The sequence below is a fragment of the Microcaecilia unicolor genome, chromosome 10 (genome assembly GCF_901765095.1).
Source record: "Microcaecilia unicolor chromosome 10, aMicUni1.1, whole genome shotgun sequence".
Classification (NCBI taxonomy): Eukaryota; Metazoa; Chordata; class Amphibia; order Gymnophiona; family Siphonopidae; genus Microcaecilia; species Microcaecilia unicolor.
The window spans coordinates 189,412,884-189,426,809 of record NC_044040.1 but is presented as its reverse complement, the minus strand read 5'-3'; the positions used below and the strand labels follow the sequence as shown (position 1 = coordinate 189,426,809).

At 44.8% G+C, this 13,926-nt stretch overlaps 1 protein-coding gene across 4 annotated transcripts in view; it reads right to left on the bottom strand.

The window, feature by feature from the left end:
* SMC4 (structural maintenance of chromosomes 4) overlaps positions 1–13,926 on the bottom strand; it is a 254,015-nt gene that overhangs the window by 43,862 nt on the left and 196,227 nt on the right. For all 4 annotated transcript variants that reach the window (XM_030216028.1, XM_030216027.1, XM_030216026.1 and 1 more), the window contains 2 exons: positions 2,446–2,598; positions 2,242–2,368 (listed from right to left, as the gene is read on the bottom strand). In XM_030216028.1, coding sequence (XP_030071888.1) covers positions 2,242–2,368; positions 2,446–2,598 — 280 coding nt within the window. The remainder of the gene's footprint in view (positions 1–2,241; positions 2,369–2,445; positions 2,599–13,926) is intronic.

Sequence of the window (13,926 nt, the reverse complement as noted above, 5' to 3'; positions counted from 1 at the left end):
GATCCCGCAAGGCTGTACCGCCATCCACCAGAATGGCCGTAGCCTTAGTAACCGCCGAAACCACAGCATCGACAGTAGGTGGTTTCAGCAGGGCCAAATCTTCGGGAGGCAAGGGATACAGCCGCGACATAGCCCCAGACACCTTACAAGCAGCCTCCGGCACAAACCATTCCTAAAAAACCATGTCTCTAATGTCTGAATTCATGGGAAAGGAATGGGAGGCTCTCCGAATCCCCTTAACCAAGGGATCTACCTGGGGTTCTTCTGCAGAGGGAGTGGCCGTTGGAGCAAACTTCAAAGTAGAGATCACCTGATCAATGAGCTCTAAGTCCTCCACTGAAGAATCTTCCCCAGGCCTTAGCCCATCCTGATCCTCAGACTCATCTAAGAGATCCTCCTCTCCTGGGTCACTCCAAACCTCCGACCCAGGCAGAGAAAGTATCTCCATAGGCTCCGAAATATCCACCCGCGGGCGCTTAACTCCCACTGAGCTAGCAGCCCCCGGGGAACAAACAGCCTGAGCAGGGCCAGCTCTCCAGGCATTATACAGAGACCAAACAAACTCAGGGGGGAAACCAGACCCCGATGCTGCTGAAGCCCCAACAACACTTCCTGCAGTCTCCGCGACGGACCACCCTCGCTCCTGAGGCGGCAGGTCCATTGCGTGATCCGCAGCTAAAGTAGGCGCGCTTCCCGCCACACACGGGTCCCCCCCCCGGTACAAAATGAGCGGCCAAAAGGGGAAAACGGCTCTGTCGAGGCCGACCTGGGATGCGCAGCCAAAATGGCCGAGTTTCCCGCCAAAACCGGCCCCGCCGCTGCCGGCCCGGAATGTGCGGTCAAATCGCCGCCCAACACCTCCGCTGACTCAGGGGAAAGCACGGGGGGGCAAGAGCGCTGACAACGTAGGCTCCCCACAAAATTTACATTGGCCACCTTTCACTTCAACACCGCGCTTCACGCAAAACCAACTCCTTGCCAGCTTAGAAATAATGGCCGCAACACACAATAAAAACAAACAGTTGCTTTGTGCTCTGACAGACTAATAGACAAAACCGCCTAAGGCAAGAACGCCCTTGAAGACGTTTTATCTTTGGACTGCCACAAGAACAGCCAAAATAGTTGCCTTTTAAAAACGTTTATTTTTATTTTAAACCTCGTTGCTGATGCCTAAACGCCTCAAGGGCACAGAACAAGGTCTGTAGCCGAGGTCAAGCAGTCCTCCAGAGGAAGAGCACAGGGGGAGGGACCCGGCCGTGACACCCCACAGGGAATAAGAAGCCCCTTAGGACTTACACCCTGTAACAGAGATCCAGGTGTGGGTTCTCTAACGTTTACAACCCAACCTAGAAACCCCAAATGGGCCTATCAGACTGAGTACACTGCACAGGCTGCACACATCTACCCTCTGCTGAGACTGAGAAAATACTGGTTAGTAGAAGGTCTGCACAGGCTACTTGTATAAGAAGTTTTAGTGTTCTCAGTCTCCCTCTGCTGGTAGGAGTGCATAACCCACGCGTCTTGAACGGTCTGGAGAATTGCTGAGGAAACAGATTTTTTTTTTTAAAATGTAAAGTGTGGTGCAATAAAGTGCCTATAACTGAACACAGCTAGCAGAACATAATGGCATCAAAAAGATGATTTGAGAGCCCACAGAAACAGTAAGATAGCAAGGAGAAATTAAAATACCGAGAACAGACCACTAGCCATGATGGCTATTTCATAACCATAACTATGAATGACAGAACAGCAACAAGTATTGCTACCTGAACCCAGCAACAATTAAGGGTTAGGATGCCATCCAATCAATTTGGGCAGTGTGTGTGTGTGTGGGGGGGGGGGGGGGGGAGAGAAATCAATAAGCTTGACACTATCAAATGAGAAACCAAATACTAACACCCAGCATTGAAATATCATCAAAATTTTTACCTAGAATAACAAAGCAGACCTCTATCAAGACTTCAACACGTCAAGTATTGACACCGAGTACTCATGCTTAGTGAATTTAGATCCTGTAAAGAGCCAAGCCATAAAACAAAAGAAAAAGGATTCTCCATGAAGGCCAGAACTTGAAGCAGGTGCCCCTTGAACTATGTGAAACACAGTTGTTCCCCAAATCTGATTCTTGATCCATTGATGTGCTAAAGGCGCCTCAGAATGAAATCAATACACACACATAAAATTCAAAAGTTTCTTTGTTCTGTTGAGAAAATGCTAATTTAATCTTGAGAAACCACCAACCTTTTCTGAAGGTATCAAGTGCTTTTTCCATCTGTTTTTGCTTATTTTTGTCAGGGGCAACAGCAATTACATTAGATTCAAGTTCTTTCACCTGGATCTTCAGATGAACTTCCTGTTCTGACAGACTCTACAGTATTAAACACACACATATTAGTAACTAAGATATAATTGAGATTAACTCAAGTTATTTTAAGTTCAATATACCTGAATGCTTGCACTGTACTTTTCTAAAGTATTTTTCATGTCTCGTATATTCTGCCGTAATTTTGCAACTACTTCTTCCAGCTGTACTTTCCCTTCTTGGTACTGTGTTGCTTTCTCTGAATCCATACGTAGTTTTAACTCCATCATATTCAACTATGAAAATTCACAAACATGCATGCATGTGATTATGTATAACATTAAATTTCTCAATTCCCAAAATTTAAATACTATATTTTCATATTTGGAACACTTGTGACTATCATGAAGAAAATGGGAGGTTGAAAGGGTAAATATTCTATACTGGCATGTAAGCTGTGTTCTGATATATCAACAAAGGCCAAAAAAAATGTGTTCTGATATATTAAAACAGTAAACGTCTGTATGAGGTGAGGTGGCCTTAGTATTGCAGGCTTCATAATGGGGTCATTGGCGTACCGGGGGGGGGGGGGGGGGGGGGGGGGGGGGGGGGGGAGGGTCCGCCCCGGGTGCACGCCGCTGGGAGGGGGGGGTGCCGCGGCGCGCGCCTGCTCCGAGTTCGCTAAACTTCGTTGCTCGTTCACTGCAGCTCCTGTTACTTCCTGTTCCGGGGCAGAGGGAGCTGCAGCGAACGAGCGACGAAGTTTAGCGAACTTGGAGCAGGTGCGCGCCGCAGCACCCCCCCTCCCAGCGGCGTGCACCTGGGGGGGGGGGGGGGGAGGTGTCATTTAGCGGGAGGGGGGGGGGGGGGGGCGCATCGGCGCTCCGCCCGGGTGCTATCCAGGCCAGGAACGCCACTGAATGAGGTAACTCTTGGTCTGAAGTTCAGACTACAAATTTAGTTTGGTTTTATTGATTTACTAAAATTGCCTTTTGAGAAAACTACAGCAAAGGGTGTACAGAAATGTACAGATTCACAGAAAGGAGGAAATATAACAAAAGGACAAAGCAATCAGAGATAGGTAGTCAGAAGTAACCAACAAGGAAAAAAAAATGCAGAAATTACATCATAATTCAATTGTTGGAGAATTAGATGTTGACTGTTTATATTCTTGTATAATGCTAGACAAATGACAAAACCAATACACATTCATATTTTAGTAATCAGAATTAAAAAAAAAAATTGGGCAATTAGAAAAACATAAGTTAAATATACATACTGGGACAACTGTGTGCACTCCATAAAATGAAACTATTGGTGCAACTAGAAAAAAAAAGTACTGCGCTGTTGATTAAAAGATAAAGCAAAGATACTTACTTGTACTAGGTGTTCTTCAAGGACAGCAGGTCGATTATTCTCACATCAGGGTGGCGTCATCCGACAGAGCCCGGTGCAGACGCCGACTAGCAAGTAATACAGAAGCTTCAAGCAGTGTCCCACTAAGCATGGGAATGTGCCTTCCCACCTGACACGCGAGGGTCTTCCAGTCAAGTCAAAAAGCATACAATTAAATTCAACTCCTAGGGGAGGTGGGAGAGTATATGAGAATAATCGGCATGATCTCAGAGGACAAGCAGGCCTTCTTATTCTCACATGGAATATCTAGCTACCAGGCTCACCAAAAACAAGAAAGCTAGAATAATTGAGTCTCGAAACTTTGAGACCAAAACTTCAATCAATCTGAAACTAGTATGCCATCTTCTCTATGGAGGCTGATTTCAAGTGGGCTACCGACACAGCCATGGCTCTGACACTGAGCAGTGACATGTCCCTCAAGAACCAGCCCAGCCTGGGCATAAGCAAAGGAGATACAATCTGCGATCCAGTTTGAAAATGTGTTTGCTGATAGCCACCCCTATTCTGTTGGCGTCAAAAGAAACAAAAAGCTGGGTGGACTGTCTATGGGCTTGAGTCCAATCCAGAGAGAAGGCTAAGGCTCGTTTGCACTCTTAAAGTATACAGTACACTTTCACTAGGATGGACATGTGATTTTAGGAAAAATGTTGATAAACAATTGACTGGTTAAGACACAGCTCTGACACTACCTCAGGAAGAAACTTATGGGATGTGAAGAGAACTACTCTGTTGTGATGAAACTTGGTATACGGTAGAAGAGCTACCAAGGCCTGGAGCTCAATGACTCCGAGAGCTGAAGTGACCGCCACCAGAAACACTTTCCAGGTCAAAAACTTCAAATGACAGGAATTCAGAGACTCAAAAGGAGCTTTAATCAGCAGGGTGAGAACTATGTTGAGATTCCGTAACACAGTGGGAGGTTTGGTAGGAGGCTTTGTTAGCAACAAACCTCTGATGAAACAAACAACTAAAGGCTGTACAGAGATGGACTCACCTCCCACACAGTGGTAAGTACCCATTTACCCGAGATGAACCCTTACAGAATTGGTTTTTAAACCAGACTCAGATAGGTGGAGGTGGTACTCAAGCAGTTTTTCTGTAGGGCAAGAGAAGGGATATAACCATCGCCACACTGGGACAGACCAAAGGTCCATCTAGCCCAGCACCCTGTCTCTGACAGTGGCCAATCCAGGTCACAATCACCCGACAAGATCCATGGAGCAAAGCATTTTGTATTGCTTGTCCCAGGAATAGTGGATTTTTCCCTACGTCAATTTAATAACATTCTATGGCCTTTTCCTTCAGGAAGCCGTCCAAACCTTTCTTCACTTTCAACAATTTTTTATTGATGTTCAACACATAATAATAATAATACATTTCCATGAAAATTAACCATCCAATATGCAATGTGTCTTGACATGCTTCAATACACCATATTCCAGGTATGTTTCATTCCGTTTTTCCTCCCCTTTTCACCCTCTCCCCATCCCCAACTTCCTCCCCCTCCCCTTCTGCCAACATATGAAATAATAGCTGTACAGAAATATCAATGTTCATTGTCTCCCATACTGTAAAACATTACCTCTTAAGATGAACAAACCTTGTAAACATAACCACAACTTGACCCAAGAACTCCCCTTCTATACCACTCCCCTTATCCCCCTTACCCCAGTCCTCCTCTTCCCCCCGTCCCCAAGCCCACCCCCATCTCAAAGCACTTCTCAAAATTTCTATATTTCAACTTCATTTATTCCATGGGAGCCTATTCAAAATGTGACTCCTCACCCGTGGTGAAATGGTGTTTATATAAGCCCCCCACACTGCTAGGAACCTCCGTTGCCTTCCCGGCGACAAACCTGCCCCTCTGGATTCCCCTTGACAGCAATTCATGAAGCCTATTCCTCCAGTGCCAAAAGGAGGGTGGGCAATCCCGAGTCCAACAAAGGAAAATGCATTTCTTCCCTAATATACAAGGCTTCCCAAGGAACAATTTCTCCCCCCTTGTTACTCCCAACCACATTCTAGGTGCGCCAATTATAGCTCTCTCAAAAGTTGTTATTTTCCGCCCCAACACTTTATTCAAGTAACATCCAATCGTCGACCAAAATAGTGAGATCAATCTACATTGCCAGATACCATGGAAAAAATTTGCCTCTAACCGCTGGCACTTTCAACAATGTTGTGTAGCCGATACTCCCGCACGAAAAGCTTGTCGCTGAGAAAAATACGCTCTGTGGATGGTTTGAAATTGACACTCCTGCGGTTCCGCACTATGCACCACGCTTGTGCTACTCTGAAGAGCTGATAATTGTGCTGAGATGTTTTTACCAGACTCTATACTCCAGCCGTTTGCAACCTGTCAGATCCCTAGTTAATGACAACCTGCCTAATATGCCATAAAACCAAGACACTGAGATTTGTCCCGCTGCATCCTTTCCTGAACAAGATTACCACACCCCCACACCTTCCCACTGCTGGTGCTTCAACAATGTCTCCCACCCACCATGTTTTGAGTTTGGCATGTTCTGTCACTGAAAAATGAAATTCCTGTAGAAAGGCAACAGAGGTCTCCCTGTCTCTTAATGCTTTTAAAACCTTATGTCTCTTGATTGGCGAATGAAAACCACCAACATTTGAAGTAATAATGAATGTTACGCTAAACATATTAACCTACCCCTGACCGTTCCTTAAGACCCATACTCCCAAATGTTTGAGAGTGTCCCAGCTTCCACCCCCCCCCCCCCAAAGAGCCTTATGTACTCCATTCTTTTCCCTAGCCCCCTTTCTACTTTTCCCATATACCTTGAGTAGTGCTTCCTCCCTCTGTGTTCCCCCCCCCCCCCAAATCCCTCCCCTCCCCCCTTCTAACCCCAAACATCCCTTTCGGTCACCCGAATCCATTCCATTCTGGACTCAGAGCTGCCCCCCCCCTCTACTATGTATATCACCCAATCCCTCCACTCTCCCCCACCCTCCTGAACCTTAGATGTTACACTTGAAGAATCCACTCATCCATTCTCTCTTTCCTCCCATTCACTCTGTTACAATAAAATGTAAAAAATAAAAAATGCTTTCAAACATTCTCTAAGTCACCATGCTCTCAATATTCTTACAACCAGTCCATGACTTCTCGACCATCCCACTCCTCTCAATGAGAATCTTCGTGAAGATATGCCATTTATCAGTCTCTTTAGCTTATTTTCAGCAGGCCAGACCTCTGCTGCTTCTTCCTGCAGTTTATAAAATCCTAGGCCCGCTTCTGCCTCCTTGATGTTAGGGAGATATTCGAAAGCCTGCCAAAATCTGGTCCGCTGAAACCACCAGATTGAAGGGCATACTGCTGTAAAGCATAAATCTCTCTTCACGTATTCATGCCAATTATAACAGTCTCCACTCTATTGTACCTGTCCTTCCTCTCGCTTCCTTTTACACTTGCTTCACTCTGGCGGCCGTCATTTTGTCCACGAAAGTCTTTGCCTCCTCCACGCGGTCAAAGTAATACACTTGTCCTCCATCTTGAACTCTCAATCGTGCTGGATACAAGAGGCTAAAGTGGAACTTCATTTCAAATAATCTGGAACACACTGGCACAAAAGAACTGCAAGCAGCTGATACCTTTGCGAAGTAGTCTTGGAAACATAAGACTTGCCAGTTTTGGTATTGTAAATGATTTCATTTTGTGGGCATAATTAAGCACTCTAAGGATGATTAATCTGGAGCGATCTCCTCCCGCTGCACGCTGTCCCAGCCAATGCGCCCTTTCCACCTTAAAGTCTCCTGCCATTTCTTGTAATGCCACTGCCTCCGGGAGCAAGGTTTCCAGAAATTTCTGCAGGTCTTTTTCTGGCAAGATCTCTGGGAGCACAACCAAGCGTAAATTGTTCCGGCGAGATCTATTCTCCAAGTCCTCTATTTTCTCCTCTAGCTCCCGTACACTTTTGGATAGCTTTGGTTGCTCTGCAGATATTTTTCATAGCTCTTCATCCACCTGTCCCATCTGCTGCTGCATTGCCTGTACCTCCGCCATCATGGACACGTACCGCTCCTCCATTCCGTCCAACTTATCTATAATTTTTTGGAGTTTATTTTCCATAGCTTGTTCCACTGCCGCTCTCACTTCTGTTATTTCCGCGGCCCATTATGAACTCGGCGTTGGAGACAGCGGTAAACTTTTCTCCGCCATCTTGGGTTCCGCAAGCCGCCCTTTTTCACGTCTCTCTTTTCGTGTCGCTTTTGCTGCCACCCACACAGCTTTCCACACCGCCTTTGCACTATTCAGGTCCTGCTAAGGCTAAGTATATAATATTTTTGTAGAGTTTGGGTGCCGATATTTATGCTGATTAATCGGGCGCTCCGGAGCAACAACTCTCCCCCTCCTTACTCCTCCATAGCCCAACCGGAAGCCCCAAACCTTTCTTAAACTCTGCTAAGATAACCGCCTTAACCACATTATTCGGCAACGAATTCCAGAGTCGAATTACACGCTCAGTAAAGAAAAATTTACTCTTATTTGTTTTAGACTTACTGCACTCCAGCTTCATCGCATGCCCCCTTGTCCTATTTTTGGAAAGTGTAAACAGACGCTCCATATCTATCTTTCCCACTCCACTCATTATTTTATATACCTCTATCATATCACCCCTCAGCCGCCTTTTCTCCAAGCTGAAGAGCCCCAGCCACTTTAGCCTTTCCTCATAGGAAAGTCGTCCCATCCCCTTAATCATCTTTGTTGCCCTTCTCTGCACCTTTTCTAATTCCACTCTATCATATCACCCCTCAGCCGCCTTTTCTCCAAGCTGAAGAGCCCCAGCCGCTTTAGCCTTTCCTCATAAGAAAGTCGTCCCATCCCCTTAATCATCTTTGTTGCCCTTCTCTGCACCTTTTCTAATTCCACTATATCTTTTTTGAGGTGCAGCGAACAGAATTAAACATAATACTCGAGGTGTGGTCGCACCATGGACCGATACAGTGGCATTATAATATCCTCATTTTTGTTTTCCATCCCTTTCCTAATAATACCTAACATTCTATTTGCTGTCTTAGCTGCAGCAGCACACTGAGCAGATTTCAACGTATCATCAATGATGACTCCAAGGTCCCTTTCTCGTTCCGTGACTCCTAACGCTGAACCTTGCATGGCATAGCTATAGTTTGGGTTCCTCTTTCCCACATGCATCACTTTGCACTTGCTCACATTAAACGTCATCTGCCATTTAGACGCTCAATCTCATAGTCTCGCAATATCTTCTTGCAACTTTTCACAATCTTCCCGCAATTTGACGACCTTAAACAACTTTGTGTCATCAGCAAATTTGATAACCTTGCTAGTTACCCCCACCTCCAGGTCATTTATGAAAATGTTAAAAAGCAATAGTCCCAGCACAGATCCCAGAGAGGGACCCCACTAACTACCCTTCTCCACTGCGAATAGTGACCATTTAACCCTGCTCTGTTTCCTATCTTTCAACCAGTTTTAAATCCATAACAATACACTACCTCCGATCCCATGACTCTCTAATTTCCTCTGGAGCCTTTCATGGGGGACAACGCCCTTTCTGCCTTGCCTCACCCCACGCGTGGAACAAACTCCCCGAGCCCATACGCCAGGCCCCCTCCCTGCCCATCTTCAAATCTCTGCTTAAAGCCCACCTCTTCAATGTCGCCTTCGGCACCTAACCTCTACACCTCTACCCAGGAAATCTAGACTGCCCCAACTTGACATTTCGTTCTTTAGATTGTAAGCTCCTTTGAGCAGGGACCGTCCTTCTTTGTTTATTTTGTACAGTGCTGCGTAACCCTAGTAGCGCTCTAGAAATGTTAAGTAGTAGTAGACTTTGTCAAACGCTTTCTGAAAATCCAGATACACAATATCCACCGGCTCACCTTTGTCGACGTGTTTCTTTACACCTTCAAAGAAATGCAGTAGATTGGTGAGGCAAGACTTCCCTTCACTAAATCCATGATGACTTTGTCTCATCAGTCCATGCTTTAGAATGTGCTCTGTTATTTTGTTCTTAATGATAGTCTCTACCATTTTGCCCGGCACCGACGACAGACTCATCGGTCTATAATTCCCCAGATCTCCCCTGGAACTTTTCTTAAAAATCGGCATTGCATTAGCAACCCTCCGATCTTCCAGTACCACGCTCAACTTTAAGGATAAATTACATAACATTAGCTCCGCAAGCTCATTTTTTAGTTCCATCAGTACCTTGAGATGAATGCCATCTGGCCCAGGAGATTTGCTACTCTTTAGTTTGCAGAACTGTCCCATTACATCCGCCATGTTTACAGAGATTTCATTAAGTTTCTCCGACGCGTCAGCCTCGAATATCCTGTCCGGCACTGGTATCCCAACCAAATTTTCCTTGGTGAAGACCGAGGCAAAGAACTCATTAAATCTTTCCACTATTTCTTTATCCTCCCTGCGTGCCCCTTTTACTCCCTGGTCATCCAGTGGCCCAACTGATTCTTTTGCCGGTTTTCTGCTTTTTATATACATGAAAAAATTTTTACTATGTGTTTTTGCCTCTACAGCTATCATCCTTTCAAAGTCCTTCTTAGCCTTTCTTATCAGCGCTTTGCATCTGATTTGAAATTCCTTATGCCATTTTTTATTATCTTCAGTCGGTTCTTTCTTCCATTTTCTGAAGGATTCACTTTTTGTTCCAATAGCCTCTTTCACCTCTCTTTTTAACCACACCGGTTGTCATTTGGTCTTCTGTCCTCCTTTACTGATACATGGAATATATTTGGCCTGGACGGTGTTTTTGAACAGCATTCACACCTGTTGTAGGTTTTTTGCCCTATCCTTCGCTCATCTAAGTTCTTTTTTTTACCATTCTCCTCATTTTATAATAGTTCCCTTATTTAAAGTTAAATACCAACATATTTGACTTCCGTTATCTACTTTTTTGAAAGCAGATTTCAAAGCTGATCATATTATGATCACTGTTATCAAGCGGCCCCCGCACCAGATCATGTGCTCCACAAATGACTACATCTAGAATTTTTCCTTCTCTCGTCGGCTCCTGTTGTTGTTACATTTGTACCCCACACTTTCCCACTCATGGCAAGCTCAATGTGGCTTACATGGGGCAATGGAGGGTTAAGTGACTTGCCCAGTCACAAGGAGCTGCCTGTGCCTGAAGTGGGAATCGAACTCAGTTCCTCAGTTCCCCAGGACCAAAGTCCACCACCCTAACCACTAGGCTACTCCTCCCAACCAGCTGCACCATGAAGCAGTCCATGATTTCATCAAGGAATTTTTACCTCCTTGGCGTGCCGCAATGCTACATTAACCCAGTCTATATTGGGGTAATTGAAATCACCCATTATTATCGCGTTGCCCATTTTATTAGCGTCCCTAATTTCCTTTAACATGACTGCGTCTGTCTGCTCATCCTGGTGGGCGGACGGTAGCACACTCCTACCACTGTCTTTTTCCCTTTCACACATGAAATTTCGAACCATAATGATTCCAAAAGGTCGTTTGTTTCCTGTAAAATTTTCAGTCTATTTGATTCAATGCCCTTGTTAATATACAATGCTACTCCTCCCCCAATCCGGTCCACTCTATCACTGCGATACAATTTGTATCCCGGTATGACAGTGTCCCACTGGTTATCCTTCCACCAGGTCTCGGAGATGCCTATTATATCTATTTTTTCATTTAGTGAAATATATTCCAATTCTCCCATCTTATGTCTTAGGCTCCTAGCATTTGCATAAAGACACTTCAAGTTATTCCTAGTCACATTATGCTGATTACTTGAGAGTACTAATTTACTAACTTCTGCCTGATATTTATTCTGTTTACAGACGAATCTATCACGGTCGCCTTTGCAACCTCACCATCAGGAACCCCCATCCTCCCTGTTTGGGCAATATCTTTACAAGATAACTCATTCCGAACCATAAGCTATTGTGCGACTGTCAGCCTTGCCCTCACACCAGACAGCAAGCCTTCTCCACTTAAAAGAGTAACATCTCTTAGTAGAATCTTTTCTGGAAGCCAGTAAGACATCCTCAGGCAATCACAGGGGTTCTATGCTCTCAACATCCACATTGTCACATGCACGTGCCAGCAGGTCAGGTGACATCTGATGCTCATGCCTGGGTCAAAGCTGAGGTCTGCACATTAGCCTGGGAGCAGAGAGGATTAACAGTCACATAGTAAGTGACATAAGTACATAAGTAATGCCACACTGGGAAAAGACCAAGGGTCCATCGAGCCCAGCATCCTGTCCATGACAGTGGCCAAACCAGGCCAAGGGCACATGGCAAGCTTCCCAAACGTACATTCTATACATGTTATTCCTGGAATTGTGCATTTTTCCCAAGTCCATTTAGTAGTGGTTTATGGACTTGTCCTTTAGGAAACTGTCTAACCCCTTTTTAAACTCTGCCAAGCTAACCGCCTTCACCACGTTCTCCGGCAACGAATTCCAGAGTTTAATTACGCGTTGGGTGAAGAAAAATTTTCTCCGATTTGTTTTAAATTTACTACACTGTAATTTCATCGCATGCACCCTAGTCCTAGTATTTTTGGAAAGCGTGAACGGACTCTTCACATCCACCTGTTCCTCTCCACTCATTATTTTATATACCTCTATCATGTCTCCCCTCAGCCGTCTCTTCTCCAAGCTGAAAAGCCCTAGCCTCCTTAGTCTTTCTTCATAGGGAAGTCGTCCCATCCCCGCTATCATTTTAGTCGCCCTTCGCTGCACCTTTTCCAATTCTACTTCTTGAGATGTGGCGACCAGAATTGAACACAATACTCAAGGTGCGGTCGCACCATGGAGCGATACAACAGCATTATAACATCCTCACACCTGTTTTCCATACCTTTCCCAATAATACCCAACATTCTATTCGCTTTCCTAGCCACAGCAGCACACTGAGCAGAAGGTTTCAGTGTATTATCGACGACGACACCCAGATCCCTTTCTTGGTCCGTAACTCCTAACGTGGAACCTTGCATGACGTAGCTATAATTCGGGTTCTTTTTTCCCCACATGCATCACCTTGCACGGCTCACATTAAACGTCATCTGCCATTTAGCCGCCCAGTCTCGTAAGGTCCTTCTGTAATTTTTCACAATCCTGTCGCGAGTTAATAATTTTGAATAACTTTATCATCAGCAAATTTAATTACCTCGCTAGTTACTTCCATCTCTAAATCATTTATAAATATATTAAAAAGCAGCGGTCCTAGCACAGACCCCTGAGGAACCCCACTAACTACCCTTCTCCATTGTGAATACTGCCCATTTAACCCCACTCTCTGTTTCCTATCCTTCAACCAGTTTTTAATCCACAATAGGACATTTGCTCCTATCCCATGACCCTCCAATTTCCTCTGTAGACTTTCATGAGGTACCTTGTCAAACGCTTTTTGAAAATCCAGATACACAATATCAACCAGCTCCCCTTTGTCCACATGTTTGTTTACTTCTTCAAAGAATTGAAGTAAATTGGTCAGGCAAGATTTCCCCACACAAAAGCTGTGCTGACTTGGTCTAAGTAATCCATGTCCTTGGATGTGCTCTATAATTTTGTTTTTGATAATAGCCTCTACCATTTTCCCCAGCACCGACGTCAGACTCACTGGTCTATAATTTCTCAGATCTCCCCTGGTACCTTTCTTAAAAATCAGCGTTACATTGGCCACCCTCCAATCTTCCGGTACCATGTTTGATGGCAGATAAAGACCTGAACGGTCCCATCCAGTCTGCCCAACAGTCACACTCATTCAATTCATGATTAAATCAACAAGTGATTCAATTCATGATTAAATCAACAAGTGAGATATTATATACTTGATTATGGTCATTCTTTGGTGTTTCTGAGACATAGACCATAGAAGTCTATTCAGCTCTATCCTTATGTTCCAACTGCTGGAATTGCCGTCAAAGCCCACTCCAGTCTATTCATCTTCTCATTTGTGAGACACAGACTGTAAAGGTCTGTCCAGCACTGTCCTCATATTCCAGCCACAGAAGTTGCTGTCTAAGCCCTTTCCAGCCCATCCTAAACCAGATTGCCATATATGAGACAGACCATACAAGTCTACCCGGTATCGGCCTTAGTTCATCACAGCCAGAGTCACCATCCAAGTGTCACTTGACATATCCACACACACAAAGCCATTTAAGGTCAGTTTTTTTTAAAATAACTTTCATTTTCTAATTAGAGATCCTCTGTGTT